Source organism: Trichechus manatus, unplaced genomic scaffold (genome assembly GCF_000243295.1).
Source record: "Trichechus manatus latirostris isolate Lorelei unplaced genomic scaffold, TriManLat1.0 scaffold00020, whole genome shotgun sequence".
Classification (NCBI taxonomy): domain Eukaryota; kingdom Metazoa; phylum Chordata; class Mammalia; order Sirenia; family Trichechidae; genus Trichechus; species Trichechus manatus.
In genome coordinates, this window is record NW_004443956.1 from 19420938 (window position 1) to 19439430 (window position 18493).

General features: G+C 37.2%; 1 protein-coding gene across 1 annotated transcript in view; it reads left to right on the forward strand.

Moving 5' to 3' along the window:
- The window catches only part of RBM33 (RNA binding motif protein 33), a 185773-nt gene that overhangs the window by 92727 nt on the left and 74553 nt on the right, over window positions 1-18493 (forward strand). The window contains exons 7-9 of the mRNA XM_023727977.1: window positions 4442-4650; window positions 10731-11016; window positions 16834-16892. Coding sequence (XP_023583745.1) covers window positions 4442-4650; window positions 10731-11016; window positions 16834-16892 — 554 coding nt within the window. The remainder of the gene's footprint in view (window positions 1-4441; window positions 4651-10730; window positions 11017-16833; window positions 16893-18493) is intronic.

An 18493-nucleotide genomic window follows, 5' to 3' on the forward strand; every position in this document is an offset into this window, starting at 1 on the left:
GGATTAGAACTGCTGACCTTTTGGTTAGCAGCCAAGCTCTTAACCACTACACCACCAGGGCGCCTTCCTCCTCTAGACTCCTCCAGTTTCCCTCTTCTCCACCTTTTGGCACAAGATTTCCTTAGACTTTTCTCAGGTTACGGCGTCAAAACTGCTAGTTGGTCTGAACCAAGACAACATATATTTCTACAAAAGCGGGTTTGAAGTTGGCCTTGGGTAAAAGGAGATGGAACAAAGGCCCTAAGAGAGGAGGATGGGGAAAAAGCAAAGTAATAACTTCCACAGGAGGAGTTGGTAACTTTACAGAACAAGCTTACTTGAGCAAACACATGTCTGTCTTTGATTGGAATAAGATAAACAAAAATATCACCACAACTGGCTGAATACCAGAAGTCAGTGGTGTAGGTAAGGTGTCTTCCTGTATCTGGGGAGAGTACCTCAGTGGGAAGAGGGGTAGGTGAATAATAAGTTTTCTGCTTCTTTGTCTTATGTGTCATTAGCAGGGCTGTGGCTTTGATTACATAAATTGAGGAACCTGATGTATAAAACCCAATAACTGTGATACCAAGTCTGAGAAGGTTACATCACTTGACAGTCAGAATTACTTATGAGTCTTTCCCATCTGTAGTTAACTTCCCTATATGACCACTTTGGATTTCTGATTCACCTTTTCTCTGAGTCACCATCTCCTGACCCCTGATGGTTCTCTCCCTATTCCCACCCGCCCTGGTCCTCAGCTGGGGAAATCTTGTCTCTGTTCACCTTATCTCATCCCAAGCATTGATAATGTGTTTGTTCTGAAATGTCATCCAGTTTTCCTGTGTTCACAGTTTTTGTTTAATTTGTGCATTTCTTTCAGGACCTTTGCCTCATTTCGTTTCTTTTCAAGGTCATTTATATTTCCTTTATTCAAGAACTTGAATTTAATCTTTTTTCCCCCTCTTTAGTGGCTTTATAGTCATGTAATCCTGAGACAAGAGGCCACGTGGGGTTAGTGGTGGAAAAGTCAGGCCTATTCTAATATAGGGGAAGAGGGACTGGGTCCTTAAGGCAGAGTGGCTGTAAGCATAAACAATTTGATTATTTACCGTTTTTTTAAAAAAGCATTAAGTGTGTTTGTGTAAAATGAGATTGTTTGGCTGAATAATAGGGCAGTGGAAATGGTGCTTAAAAGCGCCTTTCTTTGCTCAAATGTTTGTAAACCCAAACTTAAGAAACCTTAGTATTTGGAAACATGAATTTTCCAGTAAACAAAAAGTTCTCTCCTTAACAAACAGAAGATTAATTTTACATGTAAGGGAAATTTTTATTGAGAAAGAGCGGCTGCTACAGTATTTAGTAAACTAGGAATTTGTATAAGTTTTGCTCATCATTTTATTTGTGTACTCCTAGTAATAGAAATATCAGTTTCAGGTTCTGTATAGAAATAACTGTATTAATTTGATTGTTTAAACCTGTTTACCTACTGTTTGTAATGATCTTAAAATATCTTGCTACCAGAATACAATACCATCTCATATGATATGTATTTTTGTGGCAAATGATGTCTTTTAACGTTTTAATATAAATAAAAACACTTGTTTCATCATAGCACTAATTAATGTTGAGAATACTCCATTCTGTAGAAAGAATTATGTAATGCTCTGCCTTCCCCCATTTCTGACCCTAAAAGTTTATATGTGGAATAGAGTTCTTTTTAAAATCTAGAAGGGAGTTTTGGTCATTTTTAGTGTTTTATTTATATCCAGACCCATGCTATCATCCTTAAATATGAAGAACACTAATTCTTATAAATGGCAGTCTTGACATTTAAGGAATCTAACTAATAGTTCAATTGTGTTTTGAATTCAGATTGAATTAGAAGTAGAATCTTGGGTTTTCATCTAGGTTAAGATCTTAAGCAGTTAGCTTTTTTTCTCAATCAGGATTCTGGGAGTTAAACACAAAGTAATTTGAGTGAATGTTTGCTGAATTCTTCCAAGGATGGTACAGAGCTAGATGCGTAGGAGAGAAGTTAGTTCGTTACCTGCAATGGATGCCTTAGGGCGTATTGGCTTAAATCTCTCATCATGGAACCCAGATGAGAAGAGTTACTAGAACATGTACATGTAAGGGGATAATTTATTTTGAATGAAAATGTCCGTAGCTGTTTCTAAAAATTGGGTCATTGACCAGTTTCCCAAAGTGTCGACACCAGAACTTCAGAGCTACTGGTTATTTTTTTTTACCCTTTGAGGTGGACCTCAAATTCTCTTTGAAAGCAGTACAAGTAATAAATGAATTTATTCATTCATTTGTTCATATACTGATCTATTCATACATTATTTTAGTTGGACTGTTTTTATTTATTATCTACGGGTACCAGAAAAGCCAAATCCACTGCCATCAAGTCCATTCTGACTCATAGCGACCCTATAGGACAGAGTAGAACTGCCCCATAGGGTTTCCAAGGAACAGCTGGTGGGTTCGAACTGCTGACCTTTTGGTTAGCAGCTGTAGCTCTTAACCAGTACGCCACCAGGGTTTCCTATCTGTAAGTAAGTAGGTGTTCAGATTTTGTGTTATTCTGTTTCATTGGTATATGCGATATAATTACTTCAGCCTAAAGAATCTTCTTGCCATGCCCATATAGTGTTCTATTGACATTTTATCCTTAATTAATTTCATTTAAGGCAAAGATTTTTTGGAAAAAATATTTTCATCTACTAAGAAACAGTTTAAGATCATTAATAGTATACTGTCCTAAATTTATATTATGATCCTTGTATTTCAAGTTTTTCTTATATTTCTTGATTCAGTCATCTTGTAAAAAAGCTGCTAATATAATTTCAAGTATTTTTATTTTGCCAAGCAAATTGTGTATTTTGTAAATATTTATCCATTATTTATTAGTCTACTATATAATAATTATAAAATTATTTGCATGTAAATATAAGTCTTAAGAACATTTTAGAAAGGGACAATACACTATAAAACTTTCTTACATTGAACTGTATCTCTTCACTTTAAAATCCAGACATAGTTCAGAAAACACTTAAAGTGAAATTAATATTTCAGTTGAAGTAACAAATGTAATTTCCATCCTGTCATATTTTAGTGACCTTTTGTGACAGCTTGTCTCAATTGGAGGAAAGCATTTTTACTTGCTGATTAAAGATGTCATTTGAAACCATTTTATTACTGGGGATAGTTAAATTAATCTTGACACTTAGAACCACTAGAAAAATAATTGCTGATTCACTGCATAAAATGTGTATGTGAACCAATCATGTAGTCAAGATTAGAATAAAAGTCTGCTTGTTAAAGAGAGATTAAATTTTCTTACGAATGGTCCTAGATTCTTTTGAAGGGGAGGGAATACCACAGAAACAATTTCAACAAAATGAAATGTTGCTTAAAGAGGTTTTGGAAGAACTTGGAGATGATTATGGAATCAAAGGCAGGAGGTAGACTGTGGTAAAATTTAAAATTTATCGTTCAGTATGGAAGAAAGCATAGGAATGCTTCTCAGTGTTATTTAATGAAATATTTTTAAAGTGTACATTATTAGTGTAAGATATGTCATCCCAGTTCAAATATTATTTTACAATAAAGGGTCCATATTTACATCCTTTTTTGTAGGAGCTTAGAATAATGTACCAGTGGAGTATAGTTGCATATGATTTGTACCCTAAAGCGTTGGGCAGGGTGGTGAGCACCTACAACAAATGCTTGAATTGATGAGTTTTTTTCTTACTCTGTGACTTTGTTCTCATTCGATATGACTTCCATATCAGACTACACGTTTATAAGGTCATTCTTCACAGAATAAACCTTCTATAAATCTGAAAATTTGAATGAGTTTTTCATTTTTTATGAGATTAACTATATTTGACTTCAGAGTGATTTCATTAATAGTTTTGTTTTTAAATCAGAGCAACCAATACTTTGTTTTTTGAGTCTTTGTACCGCGTAGTATTAATACTTCTCTCACTGGCTTCATTGTGGAAATTGTACTTGTGTAGGGACTGGTGTAGCCAACTTCTGACTGCTGTCAGTAGCTGTTTCTGAAAATTGGGTGTCAATGACCAATTCAAGAGAAAAGGATTGCAAAATGCCTAGCACTTTAAGGGCAGCAGTTAAATTTAACTTCAAACCCCACCCCCCTTTAGCTTCCCTCAGCATATTTTAGCGGTCTCGAATGAAAATATTTTAAAACATGTAGGAGATAACTTGTACTTTATTACAAAGGGAAAGCCTGTCTTCATTGGACAGATACAACTAATGGGTAATGAGTGTTACTGATTCTATTGTATTTGCTACTACTAGTTTAGTATTTATTGAGGGTGAAGCACTTGCTGTTCCAGTATTTCATTATCATGTGTCTCTTTCCTATTTTCTCCCTACAAATCTATTGTAGCTTATTTGAAGGTATCTAATACATATGCGTTTTTTCAAATAGAACTTTCAGCAGAAGCCAAAGCTGCATTGCTTGAATTTGAAGAAAGAGAGCGACAGCACAAACAGGGACGCTATGGTTCAAGGCGGGGAGGAAGGAGAGGAGGTTCTTTAATGTGTCGTGGAATGGGAGACCAGAGAAGAGAGAACAGTGACAGGGGAAGAATAAAAGATCACAGACCTGCTCTGCTTCCGACACAGCCTCCTGTAGTGGTAATTTTTCCGATTTTATTGTGGTAGCCTTAAACTTTAGAACAAATGAAAAGTGCTTTTGTAGGTATTATTTTCTTTTATCTCTGCTTAATCTGAGATTAAAGTTTAGTAATGGGAATAATTCTTTATGATCTATAATATGATTGCATATATAGTCTTTACGTTCAGCTCCCTAGTAATCTGGTAGTAAGAAATAATTTGTACTATAACTAACTTACAAATAAAGATTAAGAGACCTGATGTCCTCAAATGGCAAAAACCACAAAGGAGCTTTGGCTTTATCTTTTGCCTATGTAGAAGTGCCCCTCTTAAGTATACCAGCACTTAAAATACTGAATTTACAAGCCATGTAATTTAGGCAATGGTTATTTATTTTACAAAAATATTTTTTCACTTATACTGTTTACCATAGGTTTTCCCTAAGTATCAGTTTCTGTCAGAGTAATTCTGATATCCTATCCATAAAAACTTTGATATAAATATTTTTTATAATCTAGAAGTTATCATGTATTTGTCATTTCAGTTTAATTTGAATTTCCTCTGTTTCAAAAACAGGACATCTCAGAAGCTAAGACAGAGAAATTGTAGTGATTTTTAATTTAGTTAGCTTTAGGATTTTATGGCTTTTTCCTTCAGATGCCAGTCTTCAAAGACAAATTCTATTTAATGCAAATGTGTGTTCACTGTGTCTACCACATGTCCATCTTTTTATATGAATCTGGAGGAAAACCACACTTTTCCTCTGTGTAGAAATGTCAGATGTTCAGAGGCATACATTTGTGAAATAACAAAGTAGAAAAGATTATTTATTGTTTTAGCATGAGAATTCCAATTCTGATATAAAGGAAGGAAGAGGAGCTGTGGGTTAATTATAGCATACAGAATTTGATGACATTAGTGACTGCTATTTGTTCACTAAACTATTTTGTTTTTAAAAAAATGAAAACAAACCTGTTGCCATGGAGTCGATTCCAACTCATAGCGACTGTAGGACAGAGTAGAACTGCCCCATAGGGTTTCCAAGACGTGGCTGGTGGGTTTGAACTGCAGACGTTTTTTGGTTAGCAGCCGAGCTCTTAACCACTATGCCACCAGGGCTCCGTTTTGTTCTTCCGCATCTCTAATAAAAAAAAGGCTCGACCTTCATTTTCTTTTTTTTTTCCTTTACCATCCTCCTCACCTATTCTCATGTCCGCCTCAGCGTACACTTGCCATATGTTTAATAAAACAATTTGAGTTATTTTGGTTTGCTGGGGGGAAACAGCCACACAGGAGACCAGTTTTTGCTTAGCTGTGACCCTGTAATCTTGGAAAAGTCACTGAACTCCTTGTTTTCTTACCCATGAAGAGGAAGTACTTGACTAGCCTACCTCATTCAGAGAGGATAAACTGAGAGAATATGTAAATGCATGAAAAAGTGTTTCAGAAATTTGAGTTGACCTGAATCTTGAGGTAGATATAGTAGCTGGAATTCTTTTTTTTTCCCCCACCACTTTTTACTGCTAAATAATATTTTATTCCATGAATATGCCACAATTTATTCATTTTTTTCTACTGATGTACACAGATTGTTTTGCTGTTAAAAAGCTGCAATGAACTTTTATACATATATTCTTATGATACATTTGAGAACTTCTCCAGCCCTCTGTCAAGAGTGAAATTGCTGGCCAGGGAGTATTTGCATGCTCATCTTTACTGGATATTGCCACAAGGCCTTCCAAATTGGTCATGTTGTTGTTGTTAGGTGCCCTCGAATCAATTCTGACTCATACCGACCCTATGTACAACAGAACGAAACACTGCCTGGTCCTGTGCCATCCTCACAGTCGTTGTTATGCTTGAGCCCATCGTTGCAGCCTCTGTGTCAGTCCATCTTGTTGAAGGTCTTCCTCATTTTTGATGACCCTCTGCCTTATCAAGCATGATGACCTTCCAGGCACTGGTCCCTCCCGATAACATGTCCAAAGTACATGAGACGAAGTTTCGCCATCCTTGCTTCTAAGGAGCGCTCTGGCTCTACTTCTTCCAAGAAGATTTGCTCGTTCTTCTGGCTGTCCGTGGTATATTCAGTATTCTTTGCCAGCACCATAATTCAAAGGTATCAATTCTTCTTTGGTCTTCCTTATTCAGTGTCCAGCTTTCACATGAATATGAGGCGATTGAGAATACCATCTCAATGCTTGGGTCAGGTACACTTTAGTCCTCAGAGTTACACCTTTGCTTTACAACACTTTAAAGGGGTCTTTTGCAGCAGATTTGCCCAATGTAATGCATTGTTTGATTTCTTTCTTCTTCTTCTTTTTTTTTTTTTTGGGAGCTTTATATTGGTTTATTGTTGTAGTTTAAATGAAGTTTACGTTTCAAGTTAGCCTCCTGTACAAAAACTTATACATACATTGTTACGTGACCCTAATTGCTCTCCCCATACGGTGACAGCACACTTCTCCTTTCCACTCCTGATTCCCCATGTCCATTCAACCACCTCCTAGCCCTCTTTGCCTTCCCAGCTCACCTCCAGACAGAAGCTGCCCATCTAGTCTCTTGTATCTACTTGAACTAAGAGGCACACTCCTCATAAGTATCACTTTATGTCTCACAGTCCAGTCCAATCCCTGTCTGAAGAGTTGGCCTTGGAAATTGTTTTAATTCTGAGCTGATAGAGAATCCGGGGGCCATGCTTTCCGGGGTTCCTCCAGTCTCAGACCATTAAGTCTGGTCTTCTTACTAGAATTTGAGTTCTGTACCCCACCTTTCTCCTGCTCCATCAGGGACTCTTTTTGTATTACCTGTCAAGGCAGTCATTGGTGGTAGCTGGGCACCATCTAGTTCTTGTGGTCTCAGGCTGATGAAGTCTCTGGTTTATGTGACCCTTTCTGTCTCTTGGGCTAATACTTTCCTTGTGTCTTTGGTGTTCTTCATTCTCCTTTATTCCAGGTGGTTGGGACCAATTGATGCATCTTAGATGACTGCTTGCAAGCTTTTAAGACCCCACATGCCACTCGCCAAAGTAGGATGCAGAACATTTTCTTAATAAGCTTTGTTATGCCAATTAATCTAGATGTCCCCTAAAAGCATGATCCCCAGACCCCTACCCCTGGTGTCCCTCAGAGTGTTTGATTGTATTCAGGAAACTTCTTAGCTTTCGTTTAGTGCAGTTGTGAGTAGCTGGAATTCTAATGTGACTGGTCTGGACTTTTAAAGGTAACTGAAGTAGGAATAAACCAAATAGCTGACCTGACTAAGCCAAATGGAGCTTTAGACTTTAAGCTGTATTCTAATACTTACTAGTCAGTGATGTTTTAAAATCGCCAGTTTATTGAAAAGAGCAAGGCTATCTGAAATGAACTTAATTTCACCTTCCACTGCCCCCCGCCAAAATTACAGACTTCCTTTGATCCTGCTCACCCCCCACCCCCCACCCCAGAGCTATTCTGTCTCTTTAACTCTTCACTCTCCAAATTCTGGAAAGAATATTCTTTACTCATATCTTTGCTTCTTCTCATTTTCTGTTGGTCCCTTACTACCTGGATTTCACTATAGTGAATTGTACTCTCAGAATTGCCACTTTACTTTTTGTTCTTATCCTGTTTGACTACCTTTTTCTTGAGCCTCTTTTTTGAGTGTATGATATTTTACTCTCTTCTGTTATAGCTCTGCCCCATCTCTCTCTATTTTCCTTTTTTTTAGTTGCAGTGTTCCTCAGGGTTTTGTTCTTAATCTTTTTTTTATTCAGTATTCTCATTTGGCAATGTTATCCTTGTTGTCATCTGCTGTCTCTGTGAATCTTAGTCTCTAAGTTTTTAAGTTCTAGATTCTCCATTTCCCAGCTATCCATGTGTATCTCCAAATGGATGTTTCACAGGCTCTAAACTTCACTTGCTCAAAACAACATGTAGTCTTTCCCTCAACTCATTTATGCTCTTGAGTTAATGACCATGCATTGTGGTCATTTTCAGTTCAGTTCAACTTTACCTCAGATATGCCTGTGTCAATTAATGTGCAGATATGTGGGGATACAGATGTGAATATGATAGACAAGATCCCTGCTCTTACAAGTAATTATAGTTGTGATGAGTTAGAGAAGGGAATGTACAGGATTCTGTGAGAATGTATCACAGCAGATTTAAACTAGTACCGGAGTCTTTGGAAAAGTCCTTCCTGAGGAAGGGGTTAGTTATGCTAAGGCCATATACAGTTTGGTTTCAAGATTCGATTCAATGTACCTCGGAAGTGTCTCTCCCTGACTGCTCTTCTTCCTCAAGCCATGACCATTTCTTCCATTGAACTCTTGCCAAACCTATTAAATGCTCTTCTTCTTCCACTTTTATACCTAGTCCATTTTACTCATTGTTAGCAGTAATCTTCCTAAAACACATTGCCCTCTGTCTTAGTTATCTAGTGCTGCTATAACAGAAATACCACCAGTGAATGGCTTTAAAAAACAGAGGTTTATTCTCTCACAGTCTAGTAGGCTAGAAGGCCTAATTCAGGATGCCAGCTCCAGGGGAAGGCTTTCTCTCTCTGTTGGCTCTGGAGGAAGGTCCTTGTCATCAATCTTTCCCTGGCCCAGGAGCTTCTCAGTGCAGGGATACCAAGTCCAGAGGATGAGCTCTGCCCCTGGCACTACTTTCTTGGTGATACGACATTCCCCATGTCTCTCTGCTTGCTTCTCTCTCTTAAAAGAGATTGATTTAAGACACAGCCTAATCTTGTAGATTGGGTCCTGCCTCATTAACGTAACTGCCATTTATCCCACCTCATTAACATGGAGGTAGGATTTACAACACATAGGAGAATCATATCAGATGACAGAATGGTGGAGAATCACACAATACTGGCAGTCATGGACTAGCCAAGTTCACATACATTTTTGGGGGACACCATTCAATCCATAACACCCCCCAAAGAGATCATCAGTGATTCCTCGTTATACACATTGTATATGGCATAATAACAAAATCATTTGTTTGCAGTTCAAAAGCCCACCATAATTTGGCACCATCAAAGGTAAAAACAGCTGTTGTACTAGACAGCTGATATGTAATATCCTACTGCCTCTGCTGTTAAGGGGCAATATGGCCAATATTGAGTAGTGAGTGGTTAAAAGTACAGCTTTTGAAATCCGATTGTCTGAATTCAAATCTCAGCTCTTCTACTTACCAGCTACTTGACTGAAACAAGAAGAACAGTAATAGAGCTTACCTCATAGGATTATTGGGAGGACCAAGTCAGTTAATTTATATGCTAACTTTTAAGTAGGTACTTAAAACATGGGAAGAACTCAGTACACATTAGCTGTGGCTGCTGCTGTTGTTATTGTTACTGATTTCCTCTCTGGTGACTCTGTTAGACAGAATAACCCAAGATCTGTGACCACTTTAAGTGTATAATTTCTACACCCTTGCCTTCCTTCATCTTCTTTGTGTGACTGTAGCCATACTGGTCTCCTTTTAGTTGACTGAACAGGTGACTATTTCTGCCTCTGTGCTTCCTTCAGCGTATTCTGTTATTCTCCCCTCATGGCACACCTCTTCTCTTCCTTCAGAACCTAGTTCAAATACCGCCTTCTCAAAGAAGCTTTTCCCTATCCCCCTAGTGGAATTATTCTCTTCCCCACTTCTCTCTTTCTAACACTTTGTGCTGCTTTTTCACCGCGTTTCTGTAACAGAGTTGCTTATGAATGTGTTCTGTCTTTTTCCCCTAGATTCTGTGTAGGACAGGGAGTAGGCTGTGCATGTGGGGAGGGCTGAGAGCAGCTTGTCTCTAGTACCCAGCACGGGACTGTACTCATTGTCACGGTTTTGTTTGTTGAACTGGATTATTTTCCTTTCATAATTCATGCCAGGTATTTTGGGACGAATATTTTTTTCTTTCTTGCCTTGAAAAAATTGACTCACATTATGTGAATAAGCAGAGGAGTTTATTTATATTGCTATTTATATATAAATGTAACTAGGAGTTTATTTCTTAAAGAGTAACTTCTAAAATTTAATCCATGTAAATCTGTAACACATCAGCATTCTTTTGCTTTTCTTCTAAATGTTGATTTCTATGAATTTTTCTTTTTTTGTGGATTTTAGACTCATTCTCCAAGATTAATTCCTCCTCCACAGCCGCAGCCTCCACCTCCACCACCACCACCTCCTCAGCAGCAGCCAATTAGAAGCCTGTTCCAGCAGCAGCAGCTCCAGCCTCTGCTTCCCTTACAGCATCCTCATCACCCCTCTCCTCCTCAAGGAATGCATATGCCTCCCCAGATAGAAACCCCGAGAATAATGATGACCCCACCTCCAGTGACTCCACAGCAGCCCAAGAACATACATATAAATCCACATTTCAAAGGAACTGTAGTAACTCCTGTCCAAGGTATGTTTGTTTTTCTCCTCTGTTTTAATGTTATAGGTTACTATGCATCTGAACGGCATTTATCAATCTTTTTTCACTGTGGCAAAATAATTTTCACATTCAAGTTTGTACAGATAAGTTGATTCCTTCTCCCACCCATATAGACACATTTTAGCTTGATGGACCAAGTTCATTTGTTTAAACATTTGAATCACTTATTTTATAAATTAGTTTACAGTACTGAGAAAATAATTTAAAGAACATATTAGAGATAATTGTTGAAATGTGTATGTTGTTACAGTTCATGAATTTCATGGTGAAAATGTAGTAATAAGTGTTAATCTTCAGGGTTCACTTAGTGTGCACCATGTTAATTCTAGTGTTAGCTGGTTGGGAGGTACAAATCCATTTTCAAATTATTGTAATTGAATAACTGCTGATGTTATCATTACAGAAACATGTCCCTGAAGCTAGGAAACTATTTTTGAGCAATTTATATGAAACATAGCTTCACACATCTGCTTAACAAATATTTATTGAGCTATTACTGTGTCCAGCATTTGAGATATATTGGTGAATAAAAACAGGCAAAACTTATGCAGTCATAAACCTGGCTTTCTAGCAGAGAAAGGCAGTCAATAAGCAATAGACTTGATAAGTAAAGGTTTTATGTGGCTTGTTAGGAGAGGTAGGAAGAAGAGGAGGGGCTCGCAAAGGAGGTTGGGAAGGAGTGACTTGGAGTAGAGATGAAAACAAGAGTGTAGAGAACTAGAAGCCAAATGAAGAATGTATCCAAGAGGGGCAGGAGTCAAGTAAGGTATGGACTATGCTGCCATAGTACTTACCACTCTAGCGCACTTGCTCACCAAATCCTCCTACAAGAGTAAGCTGAAGGGCAAGGAGTATGCACAGCCTTCCGTTTTCTCCTCAGTGACTAGCATGGTGCCTGTCTCTTATTAAATATCTGTTGAGTGAACAAATGGCATGCATCCCCGCCTGGGGAATGGACGACTCAATAATCCTTGGCATATTGTTACTTAAATTGTTTCCCTAAATGTGGAACTGCAGTAATTCTCATTTGATTAATTTTACTTACGTTGGTATCTGTTATTTGTCATGTATTCCCTTGTAAAATTGAATGGAAAACTGGTAGTTTGTAAGGTGCATAAATTTTCTTTACCCTAAGAAAAATACAACAGTGTTAGAGCTACAAAGTGGTAAACCTAGAAGGAAACTCTAAGATGTCTTCTAGGTATTGAAATGATGCACTTTGCCCAAAGTCAGCTGTCTAACAGGTACAGAATGCAGGTGTTGCACCCCAGACCTCATGCAAATACAAGAACTGGTTTCTGACCAAAGTTTTTAAACTCGTAGAACCAGCTAAATTTTTTTTCAACACGAAGTAGGTAGCTTTAGTGCCACACATTTTTTATCATTTTACCTTTTATCTGCCATGTTTTTCCCTCCATTTATCTTCAAAGATAACATTGATGCAGGTAAGAGAGGGAAGAATTGTCCTTGTTGGGTATAGATACAGAGAAACTTTCAAAGCAGTTGATTATGCAGTAGTAAATGAATGAGCTTAAATAGAAACCCATAGTTCTTAAGAGAGGCTAAATATCAGACGTCTCCTATATAAACAAGATCTCTAGATTAAACCCGTGATTCTCAGAGCTTTGGGATTCCTTGGCCTTGCTGAGGGTTTTCTGAACTGGGGAATTTGAGACAAGAGGGAGAAGAGGGTAAAGAGGTTAAAAGGGGAAGACAAGTGGGGAGAGATGGGGACTGAGGGAGGGACAGATGGAGGGTTAGGACAGATAGCACCTGGAGTAGGTACAGATAGACAGGGACAGATAACAGGCAGAAAGACAGGAACAAGTAGGGACGGAGAGGGAGCCGATGGGGAGTGTGGGAGCAGGAGGTAAGGGAGAGCCACACCAAGCAGGTATGGTTCTGGGACCTTTTCTCCCACCTTTATTTTTCATCAAAGCAGGTCCATTTTTATCTAGTTTAGCCCTGGTGGCATAATGGTTAAGTGCTATGGCTGCTAATCTAAAGGTTGGCAGTTCAAATCTTCCACTGCCGACCCTTTGGGGAGTTCTGCTCTGTGCTGTGGTGTTGCTATGTGTCAGAATCGACTCAACAGCAACGGGTTTGGTTTTTTGGTTTTGTTCAAAGGAATCAATCCTCTTATCTAATAGGACAGCATCAACACTGTTGGCCAGTTAATGGTATAAGCTTATTAAGGTGGGAGAAGTCATAAAAACATCACTTTAAGGAATTTGTGTCATTTTTTTTTTAACCTCAGACACGTAACTAGGCATTTGCTGACCACCAGTGTTTAGATAGAGCCCCAAGGTCTTTTCATTGAGTGAGGGTCTGCTTATGAGCGTTCTGCATCCCCTTCCTTACACTAACACCCCAGAGTGCATCTTCTCTGGTTTCTGCCTTCATTTTCTTTGAAGTGAAGCAAAAACTTCTGCAAAGCAATCATGAGTACAAAATCTTTTCGAGATTTTTCCTTTTCTGGGAGTTATTGGGGAGGAAAATGGTTAGGTGACCCAGTGTGATTTTATAACTGCTGAGGCTGTGATCTCTTGGTTAGTGAGATTCTCGTCTGTGCGAGAGTTGTTCTAGTCATAGTCATTAACGAGCTGCTTATGAACTAGTAATAGAAATAAAGAAGTCAGGGCCAAGTTACCAGGAGGTTCTTGTAGACCATTTATATAGTAGCTGACATGTTGACTGAAGATTGATATTCTGACAATTTATTGATACCTTCTTTAATATTTTATGCTTATAAATATTCAATACTGATATAATTTTTGATAGGGCACCATTTAGTATCAGAATGGTATCTATGATGGATTCGAATAACAAGTGGACAAATGCTTATTAATATCAGGAAGAGCTGAATGGTACTCTTGGTATATTCATTAATGTCTTTTAAAAAAGATAAGTGTATAAAGTTAATTGCACGCTTATATTAAATATTAAAAAGAATTTAATTCTCTTCTTTTTAAAGTGGTGCTGAGATGGCAGATAAGTAGGCATGTCCTCGTGCTTGCAATCCCAGTAGATTGCCAGGCTTCTGCTAGGACAGTTTGAAAACACTGTGGCAGTTTGACAAAGGCTTTCTCTATGGGACTGTGGTAGATTTTTGTTCTCAGCTACTCTCTCTTATCAACTTACATTGTTTTTCTCTCCTGCCACTTATCATTGTTTTCTACACAATTTATCTTAAAAAAAAAAAAAAAAAGCTGATACTTTATGGAAACTGCCAGCTAATCCAGAAGCTTCTATGTAAGCAATCCATTAATTATAACCAGATTTCTTCCCAGAGATTCTTCCTAGATTTCTTGCTTCCTTTCCTTCCAGTTAATGAGGTTTAAAATTTTCACCCTTTCATTGTATTGGAATTATGTGATAGTCATTGACATTTGAATTCTAGGTTTAAAAGTAAGTGGTACACATGATAGAATTTTTGAAGATTCGGGTATTTTATATTTGGTAGTTAATTTAAAAAATATTGTCTTTACGTTGTTTATGGTTTTTTTCCTCCTCACCCTCATTGTAATCTTTTGAATGCAGAGCTATTCTAGTTTTTTCTTTCTCTGCTTCATAATCTAATATTTTGCTTCAAATACATGATCGTGTACTAGGATCCCATTTTATATAAAGTGTTGCACATTGACCCACCCTGATTTTGAAATTTAGACTTACTGGATTAATCTCTCAAGGGAGGGATGAACACTTGCCACTTTTACGTACTATAAAAGTAAGTTTTTTTCAGTCATACTTTCCATTTGATCAGTGACATAGGCGCATACATACTGTCATTTTAGGTTGAACCTGTGGAAATATATTAACTGTAAGGCTCAATGTATGGAATTCCTTGAGTAAACATAGTAAATAAAAAATAGTTTATCCTAGCACTCGTATTTTTTTTTTCGGGGATAGTCTTATTATTATTGTGGTTTAGATAAAGGTTTATAGAGCAAATTAGTTTCTCATTAAACAGTTAATACAAATATTATTTTGTGACATTGGTTGCCAACCCTGCGATGTGTCACCACTTCCCCCTCCTTGACCTTGGGTTCCTCATTTCCATTCGTCCAGCTTTCCTGTCCCCTCCTACTTTCTTGACTTGCCCCTGGGCTGGTGTGCCTGTTTAGTCTCCTATATGTGGTTGAGCTACAAATATTATTGTTTGTTTTATGGGCCTGTCTAATCTTTGGCTTAAGGGTGAATGAGCCTCAGGAGTGACTTCAGTACTAAGTTAAAAGGACGTCTGGAGGCCGTACTCTTGGGGTTTCTCCAGTCTCTGGCAGGCCAGTAAGTCTGATCTATTTTTTTTTGTGTGTGTGAGTTAGAATTTTGTTCTGCATTTTTCTCAAGCTCTGTCCGGGACCCTGTATTGTGATCCCTGTCAGAGCGGTCAGTGATAGTAGCCGGGCACCATCTAGTTGTGCTGGACTCAGTCTGGTAGAGGCTGTGGTAGTTGTGGCCCATTCGTCCTTTGGATTAATCTTTCCCTTGTGTCTTTGGTTTTCTTCATTCTCCCTTGCTCCAGACGGGGTGAGACCAGTGGAGTATCTTAGATGGCCGCTTACAAGCTTTTAAGACCCCATACGTGACTCACCAAAGTAGGATGTAGAACATTGTCTTTATAAACTATGTTATGCCAGTTGAGCCAGATGTCCCCCGAGACCATGGTCCCCAGCCTTCAGCCCAGTAATTCAGTCCCTCAGGGAGTTTGGATGTGTCAGTGGAGCTTCCGTGACCTTGCCTTGGACAAGTTGTGCTGGCTTCCCCAGTACTGTGTACTGTCTCACCCTTCAACCACAGTTAACCACTTATCTATTGTCTGTTTAGTGTTCTTCCCTCCTCACTCCTCCCCTTCTTATAACTATCAAAGATTGTTTCTTTCTGCGTGTAAATCTTTTTATAAGTTTTTATCATAGCCTAGCACTCTATTTTTAAGGTAATTTTTATTGGATCTTAAGATATATCATCTGTATTTCTCAATTACCAGAAATTTCTTAAATTAAAAATATGCTACATTATAAAATTTACCTGATTATCTGATAGTTTGTATTATCTGGCAGAACATTTTAATGAAAGCTATAACATGCACTGTATTGTGCTTTTTTTCCCCCAGATCAAGATCAGTATAGCGCATAAATTTTAAAGAGCTTAAACACATCCGATTTAGCTCCAGTGTCTGAAACTAGTATCTAACTTCTGTACTGTAAAATGTCTGTTTTGAAATTATTTGATTCCTTGTTCTTTGAGTAAATTGATAGGAATTCTGCTTGTTTAAAAACAAAATCTGAACAAAAGAAAAGAGAGTCTTGACATAAAAGATGGTGTAGCCTCTTTGTGATGGCGTGTGCGCGTTTTCTCCAGTACTGAGGCTGCGTGGGTTTTCCGTTCCCTGCCTGCCTTCCTGCCTCATTTTCCCCTCCCTCTTCTCTCTGTGATTCTAGAGAGTCTAGATTTAAATTTGTATTTAATTGGGGTAGGAATATATAATTGGTGTTGATAACCTGGATAGGGATGTGATAAGCAAACTGGGTTTTTTATTTTAGAGGAATACTACCTGTTTTGTTGCAAAGTATTTTAATATGAGGAGTAATTCCCTGTTGAAATTTAAACTTCTGCTTGTGCTAAACTGGATGCTGAAAATAGAAGTTCTCCTCTCCCCGTTCCTCTTACTGAATGGTTAAAAATATTAAAGATGGTATATATTTTATATTAAACTTCATATATTCCTTTTTGTAATAGGATCAATGTTTAGTAAAATACATCAGTAATGAAAGGTGCTTTTCCTTTTAGTGCCCTTGCTGCCACTTCCGAGCCAGCCAAGACCTGCTGTAGGACCCCAGAGATTCCCAGTGAGTAGCAGCTGTTCCTTCTGATGTGATATGGATAAGCATACATTTACAAGGAAATATTAATATCGCAAATACAAGTGGTTCCAGCTAAATATAATTTTAAGGATTTGTAAATATTGACAATAATCTCTGCAGTTGAAAATGTTTGTTAAAAGCTTAAGGTCAATGGATTTTTGAGAATGGAATTAATTTTGTTTAACTGTAAAATTGTTGAATCAGAATCATCAGTGGAATGCCTTTCAACTTAAAGAATATGGATTTTCATTTTATTATTGCCTTCTTATGTTAAGTGCAAAAGGTCCTTGATTTATTACAGGATGTATGTGTGTGTGTGTGTATGTGTGGTTATGTGCATGAAATTCTAGGGAATAAAAATGAGATCTCTACTTGGTTTTCAAAAAAACCTCAAAAGTTTTAATGAACCATTTGTTTTATATTTTAAAATGGAGGATTTCCCTTTAAAATACTTTTAAAAGAAAGCACATGTATTCTCTCTCTCCCCCTCATCTCCCCATGCCCTCTTTTTCTCCCTCTCTCTCTTATACACACATACCCTTTCTGTAACATCATCCATTTTTCTAACATGTAGGTAGAAGAAAAATGTCAATTAATTTTTTTTAAATTTGTGGTTAGATTTCTGGTTATACTAAATGAGGATATGTTCTTTCTGAAAACAATGTTCAAAAAATGGACCAGACCATAAAATTCTAATGTCATTTGTATAAAAAACAGAGGTAGTTTTGTTTAGGCTAAACAACCTAGTTTTCAGGAGTGCCTGAGTGGCCTGTTTGACTCTTTAGCTTTGATACTTCAGTAGATACCGTATTTATATATGACAGTTAGTAAAAAGGTTTTAATGAATTACATATCTAGCTGTATAATCAAGTGATTATTAAATAATAAAATCAGTCCAGAATTCTAAATTTAGGTTATTTTTTAAAACCTCCTTGAGGTATAGTTAATACTTACAAATTATGATATGGTTTCTAAAATTGGTTCTTACTGATTTCGTTTCCTTATATTTAGCTATTTTTTAAAATTACTTACCAAGTTCTGAAAATTATTTTTTAAAAGCTAGGTGACATTTATTGAGTAGCAGTCTCTATTTGAAGCACTTGTTCAAATAGCTAAGATTTGTTAAATAATTACATCACCCATGGATAAGCATGTATGATTTTAGTCATCCGAAACATTTCTTTGGTGAAGCGGTTGAACTGCTAGCTTTTGAAAAGCATTAACATTCTAAGTACTTTCTGCTATTCCTCAGGATTGTGAACATCTATGTTTAAAACCATTATTCAGATTTCTTTCATGTTTTATTTGCATTATAGAGATCATGTTTTCATGTTTTATTTGTGTTACAGGGATAAAATTTGAAGTGAAACAGTAATTGTAATTTAAGAAATTAAACCAAAAACAGTGTTTCACGTGATAGATATTTTTGTAAAAATCTGTTTACTAATATAAAATTCGAATGGTCACTTCCAGTTCTCATCTACTTCTATTTTTCAATTGTGCAAATATAATTATCTGATGCTAGAAGAAGAAAGCCTCATAAGTAAGGCTATTACAAGAGAATAGTAAAAGAAATTTTTTGGTGA